The 27,926-nt window shown below is 52.5% G+C and overlaps 1 protein-coding gene across 2 annotated transcripts; it reads right to left on the bottom strand.

Annotated features, from left to right (window-relative positions):
* Positions 1 to 8,531: 8,531 nt before the first annotated feature.
* Positions 8,532 to 20,999, bottom strand: CCKAR (cholecystokinin A receptor). Of its 2 annotated transcripts, XM_077880447.1 has the most exons (6): positions 20,464 to 20,999; positions 19,468 to 19,719; positions 15,832 to 16,093; positions 13,810 to 13,937; positions 12,281 to 12,770; positions 8,532 to 11,715 (listed from the first exon to the last, which is right to left on the bottom strand). In XM_077880447.1, the coding sequence occupies exons 1-6, from the start codon at positions 20,573 to 20,575 to the stop codon at positions 11,655 to 11,657; spliced, it is 1,305 nt and encodes a 434-aa protein (XP_077736573.1). In that variant the 5' UTR covers positions 20,576 to 20,999; the 3' UTR covers positions 8,532 to 11,654. The 2 variants fall into 2 exon arrangements, with proteins under 2 accessions (XP_077736573.1, XP_077736583.1); XM_077880457.1 differs by having other exon boundaries at positions 8,532 to 12,770; positions 20,464 to 20,997.
* Between the last annotated feature and the right edge of the window lie 6,927 nt (positions 21,000 to 27,926).

Raw genomic sequence — 27,926 nt, 5'->3', positions numbered from 1 at the left:
GGAATACAGGCCCCTTGCCTGGTGTTGGCGCCCTGAGGCCCATGTGGGGCGCCGACCCTCCCACTGGAGTGTCCTGTGGTGTCCCCGGGGCCCCCCTGCCCCCTCCCGGGGGTCCAGCACCTGCTATGCACCTGTGCCCGCCTCTGCCCTGGGTGCACGGTGCCACAGCCTGGCCGACCTCTCTGCCCCCACCCCCACCCCCCCGCAGCACCTGCCCGGCGACAGTCCTGGGCCCGGCGATCCGTGGGACACGCTTCCCCTGCCCCGCTGTTCCCTGCGAGTCGGAAATGCTAACTCCAGTGGCCTCTCGTGTTTTCTCGGGCAAGCGTACACCTGGAAGGGCCCAGGAAACACCTGCTGGGGTGGGGCTCGGGGGAGTTCCTCCGCTGGGCTGAACACCCGTCGCTGGCCCATCTCAGTTTATGGGACCCCCCCCCCCCCCCCCGCGGCTGGTTCCTTCTCGCAGCTGCTGCTCTGTGCTCCGCGCGGAGGAAACCGGAGCAGCGGAGGGAGGCGGGATCTGGGAGCAGGTGGAAGGACCCGGCCCAGGCTCTCCGGGCTTCTGGGAGGGCTCTGGGGAGCTTCATCTCCTCTGCCCTGGGCCAGAGGGAGGAGGACGGCCCTCGGGGCGCTGCACCCACCGTCCTGGAGGCTGAAAGTCCAAGGTCAAGGTGCAGCAGCATCGGGTCCCCCGCCCAGGCCTCTCCATGGCTTGCACCTGGCCACTGCCTGTGCTGATGCACCTGGCGCCTCGTCTCCTCCTCCTCCTCCTCCTCTTCTTTCTTCTTCTTCTTCTTCTTCTTCTTCTTCTTCTTCTTCTTCTTCTTCTTCTTCTTCTTCTTCTTCTTCTTCTTCTTCTTCTTCTTCTTCTTTTTAAAAAGATTTTATGCCTTCGGCCCAGGGTACGATCCTGGAGTCCCAGGATCAAGTCCTGCGTTGGGCTCCCGGCATGGAGCCTGCTTCTCCCTACTCCTGTGTCTCTGCCTCAATCTCTCTCTTTCTCTCTCTATCATAAATAAATAAATCTTAAAAAAAAAAGATTTTGTTTATTCACGAGACACACCGAGAGGCAGAGACTCAGGCAGAGGGAGAAGCAGGCTCCCTGCAAGGAGCCCGATGCGGGGCTCCATCCCAGGACGCTCAACCGCTGAGCCTCCCAGGTGTCCCTGGTCTGCTCAAAGACAAGGAGGGTACCAGTCAGATGAGATTAGGGTCTCCCCCCCACAAAGGGCCCCATTTTAACGTCATCACCTCGGGAAAGGCCCAGTCTTCAAATCCGGCCGCATTCCGAGGTCCTGGGAGTCAGGACTGCCGCACGTGACCTTGAGGGGGACACACCGCAGTCCCGGCAGGAGGCATGTGGGACACCTGTCCCCAGCGTGCCCTCGCAGCTAGGTGCTGGGACCCGTGGGGAGGGGGCGTGTATTCCTCAGCAGAGGGCCTCCACCTGACCTCGGGCTGCTCCTCCTCCACGCCCCGCGAGTTTTTCGGGCAGTGCCCGCGGCCCGGCTGCACGAGCCCTGGAAGGGCAGGCACTCCGGCTGCTGCCGTCACTAGAGCCCAGCGGGACGGGCCTTGGGAAAACCCACGTAGGGACTGGGAACGGTGGGAGGTCGGGGCGCACCTTCGGTCACAGGCCGTTGATCCTCCTGTGCAAGCTCGGGATCTGGGGAATCCCAGTCCTCTAAGGCGGGGATAGAACCTAGTCGGGGCCTTTATTTTTTGGCTGAGCTTTCCAGATTGGAAAACTCGGGTCATCTCAGCCGGCCTGAGAGCCCCGTGATGGCTGCTGGCGCGGGCCAGCTGGGAAAGGTTGGCTCTTACACGGGGTCACGGGTTGTTCCGATGCAGGAGAGACAACGGGCCCCAGGCCCTGGCCGGCACTCACGGGGCCAGGACACCGCTCGGGGCGGGGCGGGTGGCCTGGTCGGGTGGGCTGGCGTGGAGCTTGCAAGCGCGTCTAAGGAGAGCCTCGTGGAAAGAGGTCTGCTCGTTCAGCCAACCAAGGGCACCGCAAGTCTGGAAGTTGAGGCCAAGCTTTATTCAAGTCACTGGTGTAACGGCTGGTAGAGTACAGGTCCCAGGATCATCGCCTATTCGTCCTGGCATGGAGCTAAGTTAGTGGTCTTCAAACCATGCTCTGTGGAACCCAGGGGGTTCCACTGGGACTTCAAGAAAGTGTCTTAAAGCCTCCTTCCTTCAAACAGAACAACACTACCATTACCTCTTTCTTACTTGGGCGGCCGAACAGAACTGCTTGGGGTAAAAATGAGAAGTTTCCTTGTGTTAACATTTAGAAACCACCAACGAAGTCCCAATCCTTTATTTTAGAGGCAAGGGATATTCGTTCATCAAACATATTTCGCAAACCCCAAGACATGATGCTCTGTGCTAGATTTGGGGGTTGCTTGTTGTTGAAGCAAATTGCCATAAAAACCGGCCAAGAAATCCAGAAACCCCAAGTAGATTTCTCCATGCGTTTCTTTGGTATCTTAGCCCATTCAGCTGCTCTCACAAAATATCACACACTGAGAGTCTTAAACAACCAACACTTCTCTCTCACAGTTCTGGAGGCTGAGAAGCCCAAGATCGAGGTGCTAGTAGATGCAGTGTCTGGTGAGAACCTACTTCCTGGTTCATAAATAGCCAAGTGTCCTCAACATGGTGACAAAGGCAAGGAGCTCTCTGGGGTCTCTTTTCCGAGGGTGCTAATCGCATTCCCCAGGCTGCTACCCTCGTGACCTGACCAGCTCCCAAGGACCCCACTTCCAAATACCACCACGTTGAGGGTGAGATTTCAATATGTGAATCTGGGGTGGACACAAACGTGTCCATAGCAATCGGGTAGGACCAGGGGTGTGTGAGAATTGGCCTTTATTGGCTTGCAAGGGCCAATTGTTAAGTTTTCGGGGCACTTGGTAATAAACACTCAGAAAGCATCACTTCCTAATTCGCCTACCACCCTCTGCTCTCATCTGTGCTCTTGATGTTATTGGATGACAAGGTGGAAACCTCGAAAATGGTGGGCATCTCCCAATTCCACGCTCAACAATGTGGTAACTTGAAGTTGCCCGTGATGGGAGTCATGGCACCATGGAAATAGCAAACTTTCGCTACCGATTAAGGCTTTTTTTTTTTTCCACTGGACAGTGCATTGTGAAGCATTCCTGGTGAGAAGGGAGAACCCCCCCCCGCACCCCAACAACTAACAGAAGACAATGAGCTTGCCTCCTCTGGTGCAGCTCCACCGCGGTAGAGGCCTCAGAACTGGACTTTCTTTTTCGCTCCCAGACGTAACACCGTCACCGCCCGTACAGAGTGCAAGCAATGAGGAGCAGGGTGGGGACGAGGTTTTGCGGGACAACTAAAAATATACAAAAGCAGGGGCACTCAGAGGAGGGAGAAAGGCTTTCCAACAGAGGATTTTGGACGTTTTATGCAGAAGACAACGGTGTGAGCTGAGCTAGGAAGAGCGACAGGGTTTTCACAGAAAGAGCCAAAGAGAAAAGGAGCCCAGAGCAAACTAGGGGAGGCCTCGGTGCCCCCAGTGCAAACTTGGGGGGCAGCAGGTCATTCTGCTCTGAAAGGAAGAGAAGCCTGATTGATCGAGAAGGAAGTCTGGAAGGAGGGTTGGCTCCCAGGTGCTGGGGACTCTGATGCCAGGCTAAGAAGCAGGGGCTTTTAGATGATGGGACAGTGGGGTGAGCAGGATGGGAGAGAATTGGGAGTCGGGAGGTCCGCTGAGAGGCTCCTGTGGCTTTTGGGGTGGTAAGTAGAGACGTGAGTCTGATTAGAATGTTCCCAGTAAATAAATAAATAAATATTAAAAAAAAAAAAAAAAAGAGTGTTCCCAGTAACAGCCCAGTACACCCGCCGGGCTGGCCCAGTAAGCGACACGGCGTCTTAGGTCCCCTCACGACGGGCCACCGCTCCCAAGGCGTGACGGTCGACCAGACCCCTCCGCATGCAGCACACGCGGCGAAAGATTCGGATCGAGCAGGAAATGGCTTTACATTTCTGTCCTCAATCCCTGTCCGTCAGGGGACCCCCAGTGCCCCACAGTCACCTTGGGCAGCCCCCCTAGCTTGCCCATCGCCTCCCGCCTCTTTTTTCTCTTCCTTAGGATGACCTAATTTGTAGGTATCAGATATGATATAAATCAAACCTTTTTTTTTTCTTTTTAGATTTAATTTGTTTATGACACAGAGAGAGAGAGAGGCAGAGGGAGAAGCAGGCTTCATGCAAGGAGCCCCATGCGGGACTCGATCCTGGGACCCCGGGATCACGCCCTGGGCTGGAGATGCTCACCCGCTGAGCCCCTCGGGGCGCCCCTGAATCAAACCTTGTATCTCACATCCAGTTTGCAGCTTCTCGCCTCCCCCCTAAGTCAGACCAGCCCGGGCAAGACACCCACCCGGGAGGAGGAGGCTGACGGATTTCTTCCCTCCTCTTCTCTCGTCCCTGCTCCATCTCCCCCGTCCTCAGGAAGAGGGGGTAAGTGGTAAACCAGCAAAAGTGAGGTGCTCTGTGATTCTTGCTCCGTGGACAAATCCTCTTTGTCACGCCAGATGTGCTAGTGCCGGCTCTTTCCCCTGGGGGGCAGCACTGCAGGTTTTCCAGAGCCTTCTACTGCCCCCCCTCCCCAGACCCTACCCCTCTCCCCAACCACCTACTGTGGGGTGGGGGGGACCCTCCAACACCGCATGGTGTCCTGAGGCGGTGACGCGGCCTCCATCAGCTCCTGTCGCGTTGGCACAGCCCACGTGAACGAGCAGGCCTGGCTGGCCTCCTCGGGGCCTGGTACGGCCGCGGAACCAGAGCCTCCGTCCTCTCTGCTGGGGACCGAATACTTGCGTCCCCACGAAATTCACCTGCTGAACCCCGATCCCCGGCTCGAGGGCAGTAGGAGGTGGGGCCTTTGGAAGGTAACTAAGAGGTGAGGGTGCAGCCCCCACGAGTGAGATTCGAGCCCCTGTAAGCAGAGACAGAGTCTGGCTCCTTGGTTTGAAGCTGTGGCAGGAGGGCGTCCTGCAAAGCACGAGCACGAGGAGGGTCTCACGATCCGAGTCAGGCGGCCCTGGGTCTTGGGCTCCCCAGCTTTCTGCACCGCGAGGAAGGCACCGCTGTTTAGCCCCCCAGCTGGGGCGATCCCTGCTTGTAAGCAGCTCCCACCCGCTTAGAGCTCGCACCCCGTCCTCGAAGCCCAGCTCCGGCCGGGCTCTCCCTGCTCGCCTTACAGCACCGCGCACGAGGATCAAATGCTGCATCCAGGAGACCCGAGTTCCCCGCGAACTATTCCCCCAGCTGAGGTCCCGTGGAAAGAAAGACCCGATGCTCGTTTTCCCTTCGGGCAAAAAGGCCCACCTTCTCCAAATGTTTCTGGAAGTCTCTCCTGCCTGGTCCCGCGGTGAGAGGAGAAGGCCACAGCACGGGATTGCCGACTCATCTCAAAGGACTCCCCCCTTTTGCATTTATAGGGGCAAGAGAAAGGTGGAGAAACACGTGCACCCCAGACCACGCGTCCCTACCCCTTGGCAGGTCACCGCGCCGCAGCCTGTCTCCCTTTGGAACCTCAGAGGCCTTGTTGCCTGTGTCCGCGGCCACAGTCCACGTGTGGAAAATCTTCCTTTGAGCTCCTTTAATATTGTTTCAAATTTAGTGTCCTCAACGTCCCTCACACCCCGAGGGGTCCTCCGGCCGAGGACCCCCGCGCGGCCTGCGCCCCCAGCCCAGGGGGTATCGCGGGCTCTGGGAGGGGACCTCCAGCCTGCCTGACACCCGAGGCCCCCGGGGTGCCCTGCAGGGAGCAATGGGGTGCCGATCTCACCGGGAAAGAGGGGCTCACTGAACAGGGAACAGGTGAGGGGCAGAGCGGGAGGCTGATGGGCCCGCTGGCCTCGGTGTGTCACCTGCTGATGATTCCCAGACACTGGGTCTGCCTCAATAACGTCGATGGTTTGCGACGAGGTGAGAGCTCCTTTAGGGACATTACCTCTCGGCTTCCCAGTGAGGTGACAAAGCGTGTTATCTTTCTTCTAAAAATAAACACGGCGACAGCAGCAGCCAGGGCACGGCGCTCAGAGCCAGCTCGCAGATCCTCCGCAGCCCGGGGCTCAGAGACAGGACCGAGGGTCCCGGGGGACGGAGGGGACGAGGATGCCGGCAGGACTTGGCCTCCGAGGGGGGCGTGGCACGAGGACAAGCAACTGCAAGGCGTCCCGGGAGACAGGACTGACCGCCTGACTGTTGGACCCCACGGGCCGCCACCTAACCTCCACAGCAGCCTGGTGGCGTCCGATGGGGCCCGATCCTGTCTGTCACTCACCGGCTGCCTGACCCTGGACACGTCGCCGCCCCCTCTGAGACTCAGTTTCTTCACCCGCGAGATGTGCAGAATGACGCCTCGCACACCTGGCTTTGAGAATGACACGCATAGCAGACATTCGTCCTTTCGTGTCTATTGTCACCTGCTGTCACCAGTGACTTGCACAGTGCACAAAACAGGCTTTAATCGGTGTTGGTCCCCGTCACCCAGGCCAAATTTCTCTTGGCAGTGGCTTGTCACGCCAACATTTCAGTGGGAAGGGGGCTGGTGCGCCGGGGCCTAGCTCTCCACGGGTAGCTCCGGGCAGCTGTGGCCTAGACGGGGCGGGGGCTGCAGCCTCCTCTCTGCGCCCTTCTCCTCCCCGGCCTGGGAGCCCTCCCTCAGGTGCTCCCGAGGCCACCTTCCTCAGAGGTGCTACGCGGTTGGGCGTCGGGCCGCTCCTCTGGCTGCAAAGTCAGAGGGAAGCCAATGGGGTGAAGGAGCAGGTGTGGGCTTCTAAGGGGACCTGGCGCATTCTGAGCCCCTGGGTCACGCAGTGTCAGAGCGGGGCTGTGACTTGCCTGGAGCCACCCAGGAGGTAAGCACGAGGGCTAGAGTCAGGACACAGGCGTCTGGACTCCGCTTTGCCCGCAGGCCAGGCGTTTCTGGTCGGTGAACCTGAAAGCGGGGGGCGCTGGGCTTGGGAGGCGGCTGCCTGCAGCGCTGTCCCCTGTCCGGCTCGACGGCCCGCTCCACGCTGGATCCTCCCGCTGCCCCCAAGGGGCCAGGAAAGAATCGCATTGAGGAACAACTGCATCGAAATATGGTCATTCGTTCATCATTCGTTCATCCCCCAAACACTTACGGGCACCTGTATGCGCTGCGAGCAACGCGGGGTGCCGGAGAACCGGTGCCGCCTGACCTCTCCTCCTGGCAGGAGCAGCTGGGATCCCTCCCCGGCTGGGCTGGCAGGGAAGCGGTGGGGGGGGGGGTGCCGCTGGCCCTTCGCTGCAGGAGCAGGTGCAGGGAATTTGGAACCTACACCCCCCTCCCAACGGCGGCTGGGAAGCCAGAGGGCCAGATGCATCCAAGTCAAAGGAGCGGAGGGCTGGAGCTCCCTGGTTGGAACCAGATGTTTGGGGGGGGGGGGTCGTGCTGAGAGCACCAGGCGGGAGGAAGCAGCGAAGGGCTCCTGGGGGGCCTCCAGAGAATTCACAGCCCTACCCAGTGAGCTGGGCGCTTCCGCAGGGATTGGGATGTCGTGATGGTTCTTGGCTCCGCTCCTTAAGGAGAGCGAGGCCAGAGAAGAGCAAAATCGAGGGATGTGATAGACCAACTCCTGCCTCGCTTTTCCACTTTGCTTGAAAAAAAAAAAAAGTGTAATGTTACATTTACCACCTTAACAATTTTTAGGTGCCATTTCAGTACTGTTGGGGATTTTCACGTTGTTGCACAACAGACCTCTAGAACTTTGCATCGTGCAACACGAAAACCCTATACTTGCTGAACACTAACTCCCCCTCGTCGCTCCCCCAGCCCTTCCTAAATACCTTTCTATTTTTATTTCTAGGATTTTTGATCATTTTAGTAACTTCCCGTGAATGGAATCATACGGTATTTGTCCTTTTGCCTGGCCTTTTTATTTATTTTATTTGTTTTAATTAAAGATTTTATTTATTGATTTGAGAGTGAGCAAGAGAGAAAGAGAGAGGGAGAGGAGAGAGAGAGAGAATGCACAAGCTGGGGAAGGGACAGAGGGAGAGGGAGGAGCAGCCTCCCCGTGGAGCAGGGAGCCTGATAAGGGGCTCCATCCCAAGACCCCAAGGATCATGACCTGAGCCAAAGACAGACGCTGAACTGACTGAGCCACCCAGGCACCCCTTCTCCAGCCCTTAAAAAAAAATCTGTGTCGGGTGCTATTCACAGACACAACATCCTCCCATTAGTAAAATCTCCAGTTGTGCACGCACACACTCACACCTACACCCACACCCCCACCAGCATGCACACGCAACCCCTGCCCCCCCCACAGGAAGGGACAAAAGGAAGGGAAAGAAGGCAACATGTGCATCTGCTGATGCTCACATGGCCAACTCTTGGCTGAAGATCCACACAGTGTTGGAAAAAGCCCTCTAGAAATCCTGGGTACTCTCCCAAGAACATGCGCCCTTGTGGAGAGTCACGGCCGCGGACAGAAAGAGCGCTCGGCCAAGCACAGGAGGCAGGGTAGACGTTAGTCACCACGTTTATTGATCAGTCCCGGTGTGCAGTGCCGGGCAAAACACTGGAGGGAATCACAGTGGAGGCCGGAGGGTCAACAGCTACGATCACGAGCCTCACGAGTACATTTAGCTGGATGGAGGTGATACAGGTTGAGCGTACGCAGACATGTGGGACCAACACAGATCCACGCATTGCTCACTCACCACAAGTTTATTATGAGAAAGTACTGCAGCAACCAGGGCGCAGAAGCCATTGGGACACGTGGGTTAAGCCAAGATCAGAGATGTAATTTGCCACACCGGCGATGCGTGGAAGCTACTGGAAAACACTAGAAGATACCAGGAACTTGGTGAATCTGTTTTCTTAACTGTACATCCCCTTTTGTTCAAGTTCACATTAGTCATCCACTTCGGCATGAAATACGGGCCCTTGATTCAACAAAGTACCAGGACAGCTTTATGTTAATAAACATGTTTCTCAAGTAAAATCAGCCTGTTGAGAGTTCTCAAAGGTCAGACACAGAGTCTGGAGGTTAATAACGTATTTCTTCTTCTTCTTCTTCTTTTTTTTTAAACTTCCATCATATGAAAGACCATCCAATAAATTTTAGTGAACAGAGGCACATACATTACTGTCCTCTATCTGGGAAATCTCATTTATATTTTCATGTATTTTAAAAATTGTTTTAAAGTAGGGTTGCTACCTAAAATACAGGACGTATGTTAGGGTGTGGGACATACTCGTGCTAAAAAAAAAGATCTGTTGTTTATCTGAAATTAGAATTTAACAGGACATCCCCTATTTTTATTTTTATTTTTATTTTTTTTCATCCCCTATTTTTATTTGCCGAATCTGATAGCCCTATGGTTCCACCTTTGGAACTTCCTGAGGTTCCCAATAACGCAGGGAGGGCCTGATTTGTCTTTCTATATATGCTAACCGTGTTGAAGGGGAAGGCTTTTTCCTCTGGAAGGAAAATTAGATTTTGTAGAGTTTACTTAAATAATGGAGACAACTTCATGTCTTACGCCTTTTATCATTTAGCAGTACCTGCTTTAGGCCGCTGAATGCTTACCTTGAAATATTTAAGATGACCGGTCATAAACACTAAACATGATATCGCAGCCTGAGAAATAGAAAAACTAACATCCGGCTTGAAAAGTCCCCTATAATATATGGTCTTGTCCTCAGTAATTTTTTGTCTGTTAGCACATGGCCCTCCCACCTGAAAAATCAAATGGTGACACTCACATCTTATTAGGTTACACCACCTCCCTTCCCCTATTCATGGTCCCTTCTTGCCACTGTCCTCCCCTTTCTCCTTTTCACACTGATTTTTTTTTCCGTGATTGAAATCTCCGACCTTTGTGCATCCAGAAGAATGTCAGGCCTGGAACAATGGATGGTCATGGTCCCATGAAAGCAAGGGAAAGAAAAGCTCGCTTGTCAGAGGCTTGGAGGAATGGAAGCCATGCTCCCTCCCTCCCTCCTCCCTTCCAGTCTTCTTTCCTTTTTTATTCCTACACTAGCATGTACCCTTGTTTCTGTCAAAAATGCCTGCGTTAATTTATCGAACTGTCAAGACAATGTTGCCCCCCCCCCAAAAAAAGATAAACCGAGACGCGCCGGCAGAGTGGATTGATGCATTCTAATTTAGAAATGTGCCTCCTACTATCTAAATTTATAGCTCATGTCTTATTTTCATCGAGATTTCTAAATTAGAGGAGAGAGATTTCAACCCTAATTTGCATGGATAAGTTCACATGGAATTCCAGCTGTGGTAAAGGAATGCAAAACGATAACAATGATTGAATTCCCACATCCATTCACTATTGTTTTTTCTTTTTTTTAAACACACAGGAGAATACACTTATATGTAAAGAACATACTTATATGTTTGGTTTGTGTGTGTGTATATATATATAAAATTAATACAATTATTGACAAATACATAGATTGTATTTAACAGCACAGACAGCCTTGACCTTCAAAGCCATCTGTGTACCACCTCACACCAGTGAGAATGGGGAAAATTAACAAAGCAGGAAACCACAAATGTTGGAGAGGATGTGGAGAAAGGGGAACCCTCCTGCACTGTTGGTGGGAATGGGAACTGGTGCAGCCACTCTGGAAAACTGTGTTTTCCTCCAAGAGTTCCTCAAAGAGTTAAAAATAGACCTGCCCTACGCCCCAGCAATTGCACTGTTGGGGATTTACCCCAAAGATACAGATGCAGTGAAACGCCGGGACACCTGCACCCCGATGTTTATAGCAGCAATGGCCACGATAGCCAAACTGTGGAAGGAGCCTCGGTATCCATCGAAAGATGAATGGATAGAGAAGATGTGGTTTATGTATACAATGGAATATTCTTCAGCCATTAGAAACAACAAATACCCACCATTTGCTTTGACGTGGATGGAACTGGAGGGTATTATGCTGAGTGAAATAAGTCAATTGGAGAAGGACAAACATTATATGGTCTCACTCACTTGGGGAATATAAAAAATAGTGAAAGGGAATAAAGGGGAAAGGAGAGAAAATGAGTGGGAAATATCAGAAAGGGAGACAGAACATGAGAGACACCTAACTCTGGGAAACGACCAAGGGATAGTGGAAAGAGAGGTGGGCAGGGGTTTGGGGTGACTGGGTGATGGGCACTGAGGGGGGCACTTGACGGGATGAGCACTGGGTGTTATTCTATATGTTGGCAAATTGAACACCAATAAAAAATAAATTTATAAAAAACAAACAAACAAACAAACAAAAAACCAAAGCTATCTGTGAATGGAGCCCGCGTATGCCAGTTTTTATCCTGGGACTGACTACACGTGTTTTCCCCCCTCTTGGGCAGGTACATAGGTTACAACTCTCCTTTGTACCTCGAGTCTTTCTGGAAAAGAGGAAGTGCCAGAGGAGTATGGGAAATTACGTTGAGGCCAAGAGGCCATGGGGTTCAACATCACCATATAAAGGCAGAGTTAAGCGATCTATGTCATTCAAGCAGAAAAAAATCTCCACGTACCTTCTGGCTCTTAATATTCACTATGGGAAGTTCGCATTCCATATGGAGCCATTTGTCACACATCTCTTTGCCTTTTAGAAATATAAATTCCAAATTCAATCTTTAAGACAACTTTCCTTCTGCTCTTTGGATAAAATTATGTCTCTGAACGTCCTTCACCAACCTCCAAAAGAAAAAAGTCAGGCTGTTGTCTCACTTCAAACACATGACCAGAAGAGGGTTTGCTTCTGATGGGGGCGGGGGGCGGGGGATGGTTACACTGTGTACATGATAGACTCTCTCCAGGGGCAAAGCAGCCTCCATCCTTCTGCACCAGCAGATGAAGCGGGCCATAGAACTGGGTCACTAGAGGGGAGGGCCCACCTTGGATGTTCTAGAAGCTTCTAAAGCTCAAGGAGGGTCCACATCTCCATTTTGAACATGTGTTTGGCGTTGCATCTGAAGTAGGAGCCCCGTTGGACTCCTGTTACTGGCCTGCTGAGGTGTTTCTGATGGTGAATGTTGCTGGACATGGGCTGCCTGGCATTGCCTAGAGACCAAGTCACGGCCCCACTCTGCTGGAGCTCCCCTGGAACCCGGAGGAAGGAGGAAGAGCAGACCGTGCACAGGCCCCACCGGCAATGACATCTTCCTTCTGGCCCCCCCTCCGCCCCCTGCCTGCTGCCCCTCTGGAGTGGGGTCCCGCTCAGGGGCCCGGGGCCGAGGTGCTCATGTGGCTGTAGGAGTACCTGGACAGAGAGGCCCCCGTGGTCCTGCCTTCCTCCTCCTCTCCCGCCTCGCCTCTCGGCCCTGGGGGACCGGGGTGGGGGCAGCAGGGGAAGGTGGCCAGGAAGCCGAGGCGGAAGCGCTTGTTCATGAAACAGTAGATGATGGGGTTGACGCAGGAGGAGGTATAGGACAGCAGGAGGATGAAGGAAATGGGGGTCCCCGAGAGGCGGCGCTCAGCAGAGGCCGTGTCGTAGGCCCGCCAGGCGTTGGCGCTGAAGATGGGCATCCAGCACAGGAAGAAGAGGACCACGATGACCATGAGCATGCGGATCACCCGCTTCTTGGCCATCAGGTTGGCCGTAGAGCTGGTGCTCCTGATGCGGTTGAGCCTGCCGCTGCCGGGGGTGGACAGCTGCCGGAGCTCCAGCCTCCGGCGGGGCCTGGCCTTCTGCAGGTAACAGCCGTCGCCGTCCTCATACCTGCCGCTGCTGCCGGTGCTCGGGTTCCTGTCTGCAGGGGGGCAAGGGACACCCCTGACTGCTGGGGACGGGCGAGGGAGCCTCCCCGCTGCAGCAAGGGGGTCGCTCCAAGCCTGAGCACCCTGGGGCCTCGCTGCCAAGGGTGATCACTGATCGACAGTGGCCCTTTCCTTCAGAGGAAAAGCCACTTAACACTAATAAACCAATGTGGGGCGCCCGGGGGGGCTCAGGGCGCTCGGGTCACGATCTGCGGGTTTTGAGATCAAAACCCACATTGAGTCTGCCTGAGATTCTCTCTCTCTCCCTCGCCCTCTGCCCCTGCCCCTGCTCTCTCTGTCTCTCTCAAATACATATTAATTAAATCTTAGAAAACAATAATATAGGCTCTATCATACACATACTATATAATAAAAGAATCTTCTATGCACGTCAATTATAAGGATCATAATTATTAGATAATGAACACACTCTTCCCCTCCCCAGATTCTCAGGTAAGGCTCCTGCTTGCTCGGTCAGCCTCTGGAATGCGTTTACTGAGAGGCCTGGACAAGGAGCAGGAATCAACCCAGATGGAAGCAGCTCTAGTTGTGGTAAAAGAGCGGAGGGGTGGGGGTGGAGTGAGAAGGGCACCCAGTTGTATCCACAGAGGGGTGGGGGTAAATTTTAGTGGCCAGGGGATCGCAGTGCGTGGGAAGAAGCTAGGTTTTGGGCAACTGCGTGTGACAAAGAAAGGATGGGGAATCGGAGTTATAATTCCCTTCGGTTGCGGAAGGGGTCCCTTTGAACGCAGCACTGCAGAAAATGAGGGATGCCCAACCCTCAGGTGATAATTGGGTACGTGCACATTATGTCATTTTGTTCCACGCAGCACCATTTTGAGGGGAACATATTCACCATTTTACAGATGAGGGAATAGGGACGCGAGGTCTTATGACTGTGCCTTACGACGTAGGGCCTCCTAAGGATACTTGCAAAAATCCCCAACATACACTCTGGGTGTATCTATTTAAGTCACGGGAGACAAGCTTTTGTGAAATGTTGGCATAAACAGAGAGCGAAAAGATAGTTACCCCTAGCAGACTTCTTCTGGATAGCATCAAATTTTATTCCTTGGTAAAGTTCCAAAGAGATCAATCCGTATGCCACCATCATCACAATTCCAGGAATAAGAAAGAGGATGAGTAACAGGAACGTGTGCCTAATAAAATAAAAAGAAAATTCAATAACCATCAACTCTAGTATTTCAGACTCAGACGGGATGGAATAAATAGGGTTCATCTCCATTTTAACTGGTCTGAGCAAACACATCAATTACTAGTATTTAGTAGCCTCGGAAATTCTATGTCTGGAAGTTCAGTCATTTGAGGTTGTTCTCTCTCTCTCTCTTTTTTTTTTTTCTTCAGGTAGTCTCTTATGGGGACGAGTTAGATTGGAAAAGGTTGGTGTGATTCTGTGCCTGAAACACATCTTCATGTAAAACCAATGAGAACGACAACAAAGGGTATGTGAATAATCTCAATAAAGCTGCTACCAAAAACATAATACTTACAAGAGCTTACGCTCACTGAGGACTTACTGAGCAATGTGCCAAGCTAAGTATTATATATAGACTAATATTTCATATATACACATACGTAACATTAGATTTAACTCCCATCGTCATCCTTGTGGTAGGCACTATGATCATAATACCTATTTCACATGTGAGGAAACTGAAATTCATGGGGATTAACTCATTCGTCCCAAGTCACACACCTAGTGGCAAAGGTGCGGTTTGAACCCAAAGAATACGATTCTAGAACAGTGCTCTTCAGCATCACAATATACTATGTGTTGACTCTACAACAGAACCATCAAACGCATACATAGGAATGATGGAAAACCTCCTTGGTTTTGCAAAATCTGGTGTCCCGGCTGTGCCCGACCCCTTGGCACGGTGGCGTTCCCATTCTAGTGCCTGGCCGGGGCAGAGCTGTGCTTTCTCTAAACAGGTTTGATTCCTGAAGCACCACAGCCTTCTTTATGAGTCTGGCCCCTAAATCATTTTTGCCGTCTGGCATGTGTAAGGTTACACGATCAGGCCATAAAATTGTCAGAGGCTCATGGTGGCGGGGCCATTTCTCATTTCAATTGGACATATTTTGATAAGATTCCTTTTCAAGTCTTGGAAATGTTTCTCTCATTTGCAAGATAATTCTGTGTGTGTGTGTGTGTGCGTGTGTTACTTGGTGGAAATAAAAAAAAAAAGAAAGGAAGGTAAAGAAGCAGAGATTATCTCAGTTTTGAGCCATTTTTGAGTGTCTAGTTTCCCTGATCCTAAAATAGGCTTGGAATTAGTAAACGTAGTACTCTCTGCTTGTATTTTTTAAGCTATTTAATGACACTTCCATACACATACTCTTATTTGAATCTTACAGCCACCCAATGAGGTAGATTTAAAAAAAACCAGCAACCTGTATTATTGAATCCTTGCATAGACAGAGAACCTGAACCTCAGAGCGGTTACGTGAACTTGCCCAATGTCGGTTGGCTAGTCAGCAAAGAATCAAGTCTTAGATTCGAGCCTGTTTATTTCTAGGGAAGCGTTCCGTGCCAGAACCATAGCTCTTAAAAAGAAAAAAAAAAAAAAAAAAAAAAGCCCACGTGGGGTTTGGGACTCATTCTCTGCTTTATCTTCAGTTCTTAGGAAAATCAAAACCCCCCAGATCCTCTAGCCGAACCCTCCCCTAGACCATCCAGAGGCATTCTGCTCTGTGGGTGAGCAGAGAGGCTCTGCATCTTCTCGTTTTGTGACCTTGCTCCACTCACTTAACCCCTCCAGGTCTCAGTTGCTTTATCTGTAAAACGGGCCCAATGATAGTACCTACCCTATAGGGTTTTGAGGGGATTAACTGAGCTAATATGTGGATGGCATTTAAAACAGAGACCAGGTGTTCTCTCTCACCATTATCCTAAAGAAGCGGTTAGAATAATCCTTCCCCAAATCTCCAGGAAACTGATCCCCCGGCCACTCCGGACAACACATTCCAGTTCCTATAAAAAGCGTGGACTCGAACAAGTCGTATTACACGAATAAACACCACAGGCCTTACCAGGACTGCTGCATCACATCGTTTGGCAGTAGAAAGCGGCACATGTTCGCCGTCTGGTTGTTAGTTTTGGTAAAAGGCACCAGGTTGCTGTAGATGGGGTAGGGAGTCATGATGGTAAAGGACAGGCACCAGGTGGTGGCGATCACCTTCAAAGCGTGGGATTTCGTCTGCCAGACCCGGGACTGTAAGGGTTTGCAAATCGCACCGTATCTTTCCAGAGATATGGCTACCAGGTTAAAGGTGGATACGCTCACCGACGTGCCTGGAAAACAGAGGAGCACTCTTTCTTTGGCTCTGAAATCCAAAGTTTATTTGCACACTAGCTCAGCCATATCTGCTCTGCACAGGTTTGATAACAAGCGACAACACTCAGGGGGTAAGGAAGTATCATGTACCTGTATTTTTTTTTTTTTAATGATTTATTCCCAGCTTCAACCTGTTTTGTTTTTTTTTTTAATGATTTATTCCCAGCTTCAAAGAGGACTTAAGGCAGTTAAAGAAATGTCTCTACGAATGCATCTTGCTGCCAATTATTCAAGAAGTTTATTGAATTTCGACTGCAGCCACACTCCTTCTCAGGCTGAAGTTGCTCATTAATCAATAACCAAGGGGGTGAGATGTGTTCCTACCCCGCAGAAGAGGTTTTTGGGGCCACCCAGAGAAAAGCTCCAGTGCGGAGCATAACCTGAAATCAAACTCACCTAGGAGCCCGGGGTTCTCAAGGCCTGGGACCCGGAAAGGTCACTGGGGTCTGGGCGGGAGGCATTAAAACTTTCAGAGAATGTCTAGTACAGACTGTCGTAAGAATGAAACACAGTGAATTTTTAAAAAGCAGTTTGTCGGGATCCCTGGGTGGCGCAGCGGTTTAGCGCCTGCCTTTGGCCCAGGGCGCGATCCTGGAGACCCGGGATCGAATCCCACGTCGGGCTCCCGGTGCATGGAGCCTCCTTCTCCCTCTGCCTGTGTCTCTGCCTCTCTCTCTCTCTCTCTCTCTCTCTGTGTGTGACTATCATAAATAAATAAAAATAACTACAAAAAAAGCAGTTTGTCAACAAAGCACATAGTGAAGAAAGGATGAGGGGGGGCACGCCTTTCTGTAACTAAAGGTTGCTCCTGGTGGGGGGACTGGAGCTTCCCGCAGCATTCTGTTTGCTGTTCCGTGTATCGTAGGACAAGCATGTGTCACCGGGGAGAAAGACCTCAGAACACCTCATTTAAAATGATGTGCATAAAAAAAAAATAAATAAATAAAATGATGTGCATAGGCATCGTCAGAGAAGCTTAATTACCCTTAATTTTGGTATTTTGAGCGTGTATAGTTATTATCACGTCTTATGCCCTTAAAAGTCCCCTTAATTATTCATCCATGCATTCTGTCAATTTTTTCTGATTACCTTTAGCAGGATTTCTTAAACCTTAGAGTTGATCTAAGTTTGGGAGAAGAAATTCTCTGAAACCATGTCTAAAAATGTTCTTTTCCTAGGGGAAAATACCTACAGTATTCCTTAGAGACTTGAAGGGATTTACAACCCCAAGATTGTTAAATAAAAACTCACATTCTGAGACAGGAGGTCTGTGTTTTCCTACATTTTACCCCAAGGAACTGATGACATTTAGATTACAGAGTGTAGCTCCAAAGACTTCAGGGTCAAGTCTGTGTAATGGGCCCACTCTTATTATAAACCCACCATCAGGTAAGCATTCTTTTCTTTTCTTTTCTTTTCTTTTCTTTTCTTTTCTTTTCTTTTCTTTTCTTTTCTTTTCTTTTCTTTTCTTTTCTTTCTTTTCTTTCTTTTTTCTTTTCTTTCTTTTCTTTTCTTTCCTTTCCTTTCCTTTCCTTTCCTTTCCTTGTTTCCTTTTCTTCTTTCTTTCTTTCGGCTGCCTATGAGGAGCTTAATGAATATTAACTTAATGAATATTAGGAATAGTATTGAGGAGAACACAAAATCAAGGGAAGAATCAAGATCCCCAGATTTAAAAATCCAACAAAACTGTTATGGCATCGCACATAGCTTCAGCACTATCTTGCTTTTCATTTTAGCTATTTTTAAAAACCCTTTGGGTTTTTTTTTTTTTCCAGGTGAAACTCACATCACATAAAATTAACCATTTTCAAGCGGGCACTTCTGTGGCATTTATTACATTTACAGTGTTGTGCAATCACACAAGCACTCGCTTTTAATCTCCTTTCACAGACCCTGGCTAAGACTCTTAAATAATATTATCATAAGATACATATGGGTGGGCCTTGAAAACTGAAAGCCCTCGGGGATGCTGGTAACTATTATTGCTTCATTGTTTACTAATGACCCCTTCCATTTGTGAGTCTGGTTTCGTGTTCAGAGTTCTTGGACAAGGACTGACACTTTCTGGGTTGTTTGTCTGTGGCACACAGATCAGTAATTCATCACCCGTTTTGTCAGGGCTGGATCCCGCTTCCTCCACTGGGGAGAAGGTAAGACTTTGAAAGCTCTCCGGGGTGGCCTGCCCGAGCCGGCCCAACTCAGCGCTGCACAGCTTGCAAGGCTTAGGTCAGAACAAAAAACTCCCCTCCCTCATTTCCCCGCCTCCCCTCCTCCCCGCAGCTAGTTCTCAGGATGGGCAAGGAAAGAACTAGGCAACCTGGCAGACGGGGAGGCCGAGACATCTCTTTGTGCAGCTTCAGGAGAGCTACGGCAGTTGGCAACTGGGGCAGCTTACTCACCCGGCACCGTGGTGGCTTCCGATCCAGGCTCACATCTCTGCCCTGAGGCTTACCTACCACCTGGCTGTCCCTGGGCACATGGGTGACCTCTCTGTGCCTCTGTCCCCTCCTCGGCGAGACTGTGAAGGATGACTACCTTGCAGGGTGGGTTGGGAGGTGAGACGGTGGGAGTAAAAGCCCTTTGTACAACATCTGGTGCATAAAAGTACTCAAAAATATCAGCGCTCCTGGTTTTTATTTGTCACCGTCATCATTTTGATTGGCAAAGGCAGCGAGCTGCATATCTCAGCCAACCGGGGTGAGCTTAGTGACCCACAGGCTCTGGGAGCATAGGCAACTCCTCACATAGTGCCAGAGGGGCTCTCTGTCTCTCTGTCTGTCTGTCTGTCTGTCTGTCTCTCTCTCTCTCTCTGTCCAAGAGGGTCTCAGCCCCTTGGGATCAGGCTGGGAAGTGAATCTTGACACAGGCATCGAGAGCTGGGATGCAACTGGTTCTCACCTAGCCCTGGTTCCCTGGGAAGGCAGGAGCAGCGACAGAAAGGACCCTCCTCCACCACCCTCACCACCCGCAGAAGCCACGGCTTGGGTTGGGCAGGGCTCCCACCTTCCAGGAAGGGACCGGGTGGCTCGAGTCCTTTTATCTTTCTAGCACAAGCAAGCAAAGCCAACCTCTTCTGCGGTTTCTCTGCAACTCCCTCCGAGAAACTGAGCTCTGCAAACGGACGACCGGGGACTGACTCCCGGGGTGGGGGGAGGTGGGGGGGGACACAGGAGAATGGACCTACCTTAACACTAGCACCTGCGTCCCCACACCCAGCCCCACACAGCCAGATGCTTTTTTGGGGTTCTGTTCTGTTTTGGCTCTGGCCTCGCTGAGGCTGCCAGGGGCTTGGGAAGGTCGAGCCCAGCGAGAGCCCCCAGCAGCCACTCACCCATGAAGTAGGTGGTGGTCTTGCAGACGGCGCTCCCGAAGATGAAATCCTTGAGCAGGTTGGGGATGAGGTTGAAGGGCATGCAGAAGAGGCACAGCATGAGGTCGCTGACGGCCAGGGACAGCAGGAAGATGTTGGTGACGGTGCGCATCCTCTTGTTCCGAATGAGCACCGTGATGACCAGCGTGTTCCCCAGCACGCTGAGCAGGAAAATCAGGGAATACAGGAGGATCTGCACAGCCGGCTGCCACTCTGCGGGGGGACGGGGCGAGCCGGGAGGGGACGGGAGCAGAACGTTAAAACCTGAGCACACCAAGTCAACGGCTGTTTCCTGCAGACTCTTAATTTTAATTTATTTTAGGGGCGAGGGAGGGTGGACCCCACCGAGCCCCACTATCCCTCCATTGACAGCACTTGGCCGAAACAGACCGAGGAGGAGCGCACCGAGTGACCCGGTGGCTTCTAAAGGGTCGGTTTGTTAAAGCATCGCCCGGGGCCCCACTTTTTCTTAAGAACAAAGCTTCTCCAGTGACTGGTGGCTGCTTTCTCGCCCAGCTGCTAAGCGTCATTTCCCTTTCATCACTTTTTCACGCTGGATTCCCCCCCAGGAAAGGTGACAGCTAGATGGTGACAGCACCTTTTCTGCGCTGCTGGTAAGTTCCAGCTTTGACACTTGCACACACACACACACACACACACACACCCCGGCTTATTACACTTCAGCTCCTCCTCCCTTGGCTTTTGCCGATCCCCCCACCCCAGCGCCCGCCACCCCGACCCCGCGTGCCGGGGACCCCTCAGCTCTCCGGCGGGGAGCAATAAGGGCATTTGACTCCGTCCTGCGTTTCGCTCCATCGTCCAAACTTGCGACCGTCTGACTTCGCGCAGCCTTGCCCAAGGGGACCTGGCTCGGTTTTCCCCATCAGCCTGGTCTTGGCTGAGCTCTCCCCCCACCTCATCTCCGGGGAATGGAAAGAGCGAGGGGCCGGCGCCTACCTTTGGCGGCGCGGGGCTGCTCCAGGCAGACCAGGGTCTCGTTCTCGAGCCCCAGCTCACAGGGCGGGGGGACGTCGCTGCCATTCCCAAGCAGGCTGTCGGCCACCTCCATCCTCGCTCGCTGCTGTCCCAGTGCCGGCGGCCGGCGGCCGGTGAGTGCGCACCCTGGGCTCACGCCTCTGGCGCCCGGGGAGCCTGCCCGGGGCGACCTGCCGCCGAGGGGCCGGGAGGGAGGGGTTTCCAGGTGTGGGCTTTTCCAGCCATTCCTGCGGCCGACGTGACTTCCCGCACTGGGTCGGGCTGGGCAAGCGTTGGCTCCCCCAGGGCAGGCCGCGCCGGCTCCACCTTCGGCGCCCACCCCTCCCGTGCCCGTGCCCGGCCAGGCCCAGGGCCCCGAGCGCAGCCCGCAGGCTGCCAGTTAACCCTTCCCACGCTTGTCCGCCCCGGGCACCCACGCCAGACACAGCCACGCTCACTCCCCCAGTCAGTACCTCTCGCCTCTGAGTGGGGACCTGGCCCCAACCTGGACACGCGCAGGAGAAAGCCCACGCTGGCTGAGTGACACAGGGACAATCAAGACGGTAACAGATACGATAATGCAGGCCATCGGCACTGAAGGGCACGCAGGGACTGCCGCCCTACCTCCTTATAGAAAAGCAATTAGTGCCTTTTTAGCTTTGGAACCATGCCCGGCCGTGCGTGTGGACAGGCCCGCCCGCCGGTTGTTAAGTTGTTACCAACCCCAGGGCTATTTCTCGTGGTCGCTGCCCTTGTTAGCTGGAAGGACAGGGGTGCTTTGGGATGGAGGTTGCTGGATCCTTATTACAAAAAAACCTTAGTGAGACCTCCCATTCGTTCATGTATTCACTTGCCCATTCACTCGGCACAGACTCACTGGGAGGCCACCGCTCGCCACGCACTTTCTGAACACGGAGGCCAAGTCGTGGACAGGACCCTTGCGGGGAGAATTAAGCACCACGACGGAAGTCAAGCCAGAGGATGGGCCGGAGGGGAGTGGATTGGGGATACTAATTCAGAGGAGGTGCTCAGGAAAGGCGATTGGAAGGAGGGGGCTGGGATCCGAGACCTGGAAGACAAGGAAGCCTAAGGGAGATCTGGGGAAAGCGTCTTCCAGGCAGGAAGAACAGTGGCTGTTGGCAGAGGCCCCAGCAAGTGCAAAGGCCCTGAGGTGGGAATGAGCTTGGCCTCTTTGGGGAACAGCTGACAGTAGGAGCGAGTGAGGGGCAAACGGTGAGAGGTAAGATCAGAGGGGAAGGCCGGCCTGGGAGTCTGGGCTCTCGCTGAAGCTCAGTCACCCTCCAAGTCCCTTAGTGTCCTTCATACGGATGGTCCCCTCAGTTGAGACCTTTGGGGAAGTAGATGACAGCCGTGGCACCTGTGTTTCCAACATGCCACTTGGCGGGGCTGACACTGGGCCCATTGGCCAGGTGTCGCTGGGCCGCTGTGTACCGACAGCTCTCGATTGACAGAGCTCCGCACTGCGTCTTTGCTGAATACGGATGAACCACCTGGCACGTGTGCTGCGGGGGCTGAGGATGTGGGCTGGGAGGGTAGAGGACACCTCTTTTCTTTGAAACCGCGGTCACGGCAACTGGAAGTGGAAGGAAGATTGGAGAAGCTGCCGGCAGTCAGTAAGAGGCCAGGCTTCGGCACCAGGCGGACCTGGGATCGAATCCTGGCTTCCCCGTTACCTGCTGGGCGCTGCCGGGCAGGGCTCTCAATCCCTCCGAGACTCACTCCCTTCTGTCCAATGGGGATCAGGACAGCTTCAGAGACATTTATTATGAAAATCGGCCAATTGCCTCAAGCCAGGGGCAGGGCCAGACCCAGGAGGTGTGCACCCAATCACACATCACAATACCAGAGGCCGTCAAATAAGTTATTATTTTCCTTCCAAGCGCAGAGAGAGAAATTGAGGCTCAGGGGGGCTCCGTGATTTGCTGGGGAGAACCAGCGCTGGCCACCCCCCCCCATGCCCATCCTGGCTCCCCTCCCCGCGGCCTGGAACCCCCTGTGTTATCCTAGGATCTGCGGCCCGTCTGGTCAGGGCCCTCGGCTCTGCTCCTCCTTCCTGCCGGGTGCCCTGTTGGCCGAATCTTTCCAGCCTGGACTCTGCCCCTTAGGAGGGGGCCGGTGCGGTCCTGTCCTGCTCCGGGGAGGGATCGCCATTCAGGTTTAGAGCCCTGGGAACAGCTCTATGTCCCCCTGCTTCCATTCCCAGCAGTTGGCAGTTCAGCTGCAGAGGGAGCCCCCTCCTGAGGCTCATCGCCCCCATCAGCAGCTTTAGCAGGTGGAAGGATGTGCTGCTGCAGGTCCAAGGGCAGGAGAGGAGGGGGCTCCGCTGACCTGCCTCCCTCCCTTCTCCCTCCCTCCCTCCCTCCCTCCCTCCTTCCTTTCCTCTTTATTCCAAGCAACTCAGCAGTTGGCAGGAGGCAAGGCTGCAGTACAGGAGGGTGGGTGCTAGGGAGTCTGTAAACTCCCAAGCGGTGAGTGTGGCACATCTTTACCAACGTCAGTGCACATCGGAAACGCTTGGGTTAGTGCTTTAAAAAAAAACAACAAAAAATGGGGGTTTTCAGGCTCCCTCTCCCAGGGATTCTGACCCTCTAGCCCCAGACCTGAAAATCTGCTTTTTTATCCAACGTCCCTGTGATTCCAAAGGCAGTGATCCCAGGGTCACCTCTCCCGGGAAGCTCCCTGCGAGCCATTGAGAGATGAGCACAGGCACCCAGCGGCGGGCACCCGCGCCTGGCCTTCCCCTTTGGCCGGCTGAGGAACACGGACAAATCACCGCACCTCATGATGAGCTGATGATGAGCCTCAGCTTGCTCATCTCTAAAATGGGGATAACACAATGCTGCCCCTAAACAAAGCAATCCGTGGGAAGCCCTTGGAACAATGCCTGGGACACGGTGCTGGACACTCATCGTCAGTGGATAAGGCGACGCTAGGGATGTAGGGATGCTCTATTTACACCCCCCCTTACCACGGCCGGGTGGAGGGGTCTCTATCTCTAGCACTGGAGCCCAGTGATTGGCATAAAGTATGCGTTTGGGAAATGTGAATGGATGAAGCATAAAAAATAGGGAGAGCCAGTATTTCATTGCTTATTGTCCCTTTTTACGACTCCGTCACGTTGGCTCTTCTCCTGGCCAGCTCTGGATTTTTCACTCTGAGTCTCCGGCCCAGGGTCACGTAGGAATGAAACCAGAAGAGAGAATTCCCACGGGAGATTTGAGGGCTTCCGAGGGAGGAACTGATGCATTTCCAGGGGATTAGTCCTTATTTCACGCATGTATTGGTGCCTCCAGGCGTCAGCCGCTGGGATGGGGCCAGGAACAAGCCACCAGCAAGGCTGGTACGAATCCTGCCCTCGTGAAATCAGTCCACAGACGGACACAGGTGACTATTATTAATACACTGGGCAAAACGGGAGTGCCCCGGGTCACCTCGGAGCCTAACCTGTGTTCAGATCCAGCTCCAGGCAAATTGATCATCATCGACTAAATTGAGTCGAAACGGTGTAGATGCCTCCCTGCTTCCAGGCACGCAGTACCCGCTGCAGAAAGTGGGCGCCTCCCGCACGACCCCCCCCAAGCCCTGTGGTGCTGGAGACTCTCTTCTCTGGCAAATACTCCAAAGACAGACCACCACGCACAACCTCACTTGGTTCTAAGGTAAGGAAATCCGTAGCCGCTCCCTAAACCACCCCATCTTAAGGAACAATTGTTCTGAGACACCAAAAAAAAAAATCCCTAAGTATTTTTTTTTCCTCATTAGCCCATCCCTCACACGGTCATTGCCAATTTTGTGGATCAAGAAAGAGAGAGAGAGAGAGAGGTATAATTAGAGGGGTCATGGGGATCCCTGGGTGGCTCAGCAGTTTAGCGCCTGCCTTCTGCCCGGGGTGATCCTGGAGTCCCAGGATCGAGTCCCACATTGGGCTTCTCGCAGGGAGCCTGCTTCTCCCTCCTCCTGTGTCTCTGCCTCTCTCTCTCTGTGTCTCTCAGGAATAAATAAATAAAATCTTTTTTTTTTTTACTATCAAACTAACAATATAAATTTTATTTATTTATTTATTTATTTATTTATTTATTTACTTTCTTTTTATTGGAGTTCAATTTGCCAATATATAGCATAACAGCCAGTGCTCATCCCTTCAAGTGCCCGTCACCCAGTCACCCCCCCCCCACGCCCACCTCCCTTTCCACTACCCTTTGTTCATTTCCCAGAGTTAGGAGTCTCTCATGATCTGTCACCCTCTCTGATATTTCCCACTCATTTTCTCTCCTTTCCCCTTTATTCCCCTTCACTATTTTTTATAATTAAATAAAATGTTTTAAAAAGAAATAAATTCCTTATTCTTCTGTCTCCTCCCAAACACAGCCAGACCCCTGCCTGCTAGAATTCTCCTCTTCCCTCCCCCCCCCCCCCCCACCATCTAGCCATCCCCAAGCTTCTGGAACCTCCTGGTAGGGCTGGGGCACTCCAGGGGTGGACCCCTGCTCCCTGCAGAGTGCATGCAACCTGGGTGCCTGGGGTGGGGGGACTCCCACCGGCTGTCCCTGGGGAAACCACGGTGGCTCCTTTCTGATGAAAGGAACGTGCTTCTGCAGGGGGATCCTGTTTGCTGAGGCTGTTGCTTGGCCAGCCACGGCTGGGTTTGGGCAAGTCGCTTTGCCTCCCTCGCTCGAACTTGATTTTCTTACCTGGAAGGTGGCTGTGCCCCCCCCCTCCCCCCCGGACGGCTGGGACATTACAGGTCACCGGGTGTGGAAAGCGCCCAGGGGAGTGCTTGGCATGTCATGAACGTTCAGCAAATGAGAATAGCAGGCATTTACCATATTTCTTGTCCTTAGGGCTATTGAGCTCATCCTTAATGCCCCTGCCTCAAGATCACGTCTGTTAAATTGAATTTAAATAGAAAAAATTACTAAAAAAAGATCGTGTCTCTTTATGGCTAGGAGCATAGTTTTCCAGCCTTTCCCTCTAAACACATCTTTTTAAAAGCAACTTTGGAATCACTCTGTGTATGGCATGCATCCTCCTCACTGCTCTTTGAAAATGCAGTTTTAATGAAAACTTTGATTTTTAAAGAAAAATTTTATTTGTTTACACAGAGAGAGAGAGAGGCAGAGACACAAGCAGGCGCCCTGCAGGGAACCTGACGCGGGACTCGATCCCAGGACCCCGGGATCACGCCCTGAGCCAAAGGCAGGGGCTCAAGCGCTGGGCCACCCACGTCTCCCTGATGAAAACTTTGAAAATGAGAAATTGACATTTTGCGAGGTTTGGAAAAATGTGTTTACTTTTTTAAAAGTTAGATAAGAAAGTGAAAAAAAAAAAATCTATAACCTTATTACCCAGAGAATTTACAGAGTTTTGCATACATACTATTTTGTATATTCATTTTTTTTTTACCCAGCACTATTTCATTGTCATGTTCTAGTTCTTCTCCAGAGTATTATGTCAAAGTGGTGTCTATTTTTTCATTAAGAGTAGGTGCTCCAGGGGATCCCTGGGTGGCTCACTGGTTGAGCATCTGCCTTCGGCTCAAAGAGTGATCCCAGGGTCCTGGGATCGAGTCCCACGTCCGGCTCCCTGCAGGGAGCCTGCTTCTCCCTCTGCCTGTGTCTCTGCCTCTCTCTCTCTCTCTATCATGAATAAATATATTAAAAAAAAATAGGTGCACCTGGGGCACCCGGGTGGCTCAGTGTCTCAAGCGTCTGCCTTGGGCTCGGGTCCTGATCCCAGGGTCCTGGGATCGAGCCCTGTATTGGGGCTCCCTGCTTGGCAGAGGGTCTACGCCTCCCTCTCCCTCTGCCCCTTCCTCACACCTCCCTACTCCCGCTTGTTCTTTCTAATAAATCAAATATTTAAGAAAAAAAGAATATGTACTTCGATTTCCGAAAATATTTCCGTAGGGCTGAATGTTTTGTTATTGGGTTTAGCCCTCTATTTTCACAAGTGACTTTGTAGGGAACACTCATGCACACATTTTTGTAGCACAGGGTGGACATCGGTGACCTCGGGGCTGCCATCAGCCAGCTCCAAGGGCTCCATTCACACCGGATGCACCGGCGTGTCACCCCCTCCAGCTGCCAATGCCCAGGGTACCGCCTTCTCCAACCGGTAGCCCGAGGCCCCGGCAAGCCGCTTTCTAGAAGCTCCTCCCCATTTGTTTTTTTGTTTTGTTGTTGTTGTTTTAAGATTTCATTTATTTATTCATAAGAGAGAGAGAGAGGCAGAGACCCAGGCAGAGGGAGAAGCAGGCTCCATGCGGGGAGCCTGACGCAGGACTCGATCCCAGGACCCCGGGATCACGACCTGAGCCAGAGGCAGATGCCCAACCGCTGAGCCCCCCAAGGATCCCTCTTCATTTTTATTTTTAATTTTTTTAAGATTTTATTTACTCGTCCCCGTTTGTAAGGCTGCCTTTTATTACTACTGGTTCCTTATCCTCTTTACCAGCATCCGAGGGTATCAGTCTCCGTTTTCATTTTGCTGATTTAATGTATGAAAAAAGGCGCCTGGAGGTTGTTTTAATTTGCAGGGTTTCCATGGCCACAGATGCCCCCTGTTTTCCACGGGGTTCGCTGCCAGTCGCGTTCCTTCTCTGGCTATTCATGCAAACCTAAGATGAACCAGAGCGCCCTTTAGGGACTGTTGGTGTGCTTTGCCCATTTCTTTATCCCATCAACGAATATGGAGTGAACAGGTGCCATGAGGCGGGAACTTGGACGCGGGTTGGGTTCCCAGCAGCGAGCTCCCCCCACTGGGCTCCCAGCCTAGCGGGGGACACCCAAGAAGCACCTAGGTCAGCAGAGGACACGATGTCGCGCGGTGGTAAGTGCCATGAGGGAAAACAAAGCCAGCTTAGGGGGGTCAAGAGGGGCAGGGATCAGGGGAGGTGGCATCAGAGCAGAGATGGGAGGGAATTGAGGGAGTGAGGCTCAGGACTCCCTGGGGGAAGAACCTTCCAGATGGGATGTTCATTATGGTCTTCATGTCGTCCTCATTGCTCGATGGGAACTCTACTCAAACATAATGATGTTTGACTTACATCTGGCTGTCAGCAGCTGCTGAGTGGAGCTGTCGCTGCCTCCCTTCCCCCTTTTATGTCGTAACTGGATCCCTAATGTTTAACCGGGTACGTGGCTGCCCAGAGCTAATGCAATGTTTTCCAGCTTCCTCCGCAGCGAGGGACGGCTCCGTGACAGGGTTCTGGCCAACGGGGTGTAGGCCGCACGAGCGTGCAGCTCCTGAGAAGTATCTTTACAGGGAGCTCGCAGACCCTTTTCTTTCCTCTTCCTCGTTCCCCTGGCTTAGATGGAGACGTGATCCCCGGAGCGGGGGCAGCCTCCTTGTATCACGAGGCGGGTGGTCGAGTGTAGCAGGACAGGCTCTTAAAAGGAATCTGGATCCTTGATGGTCTTAGAATT

Source organism: Canis aureus, chromosome 2, assembly GCF_053574225.1.
Source record: "Canis aureus isolate CA01 chromosome 2, VMU_Caureus_v.1.0, whole genome shotgun sequence".
Taxonomy (NCBI): domain Eukaryota; kingdom Metazoa; phylum Chordata; class Mammalia; order Carnivora; family Canidae; genus Canis; species Canis aureus.
Note: the sequence above shows the minus strand (reverse complement) of the source record. Positions and strands in the feature narration are given on the sequence as shown.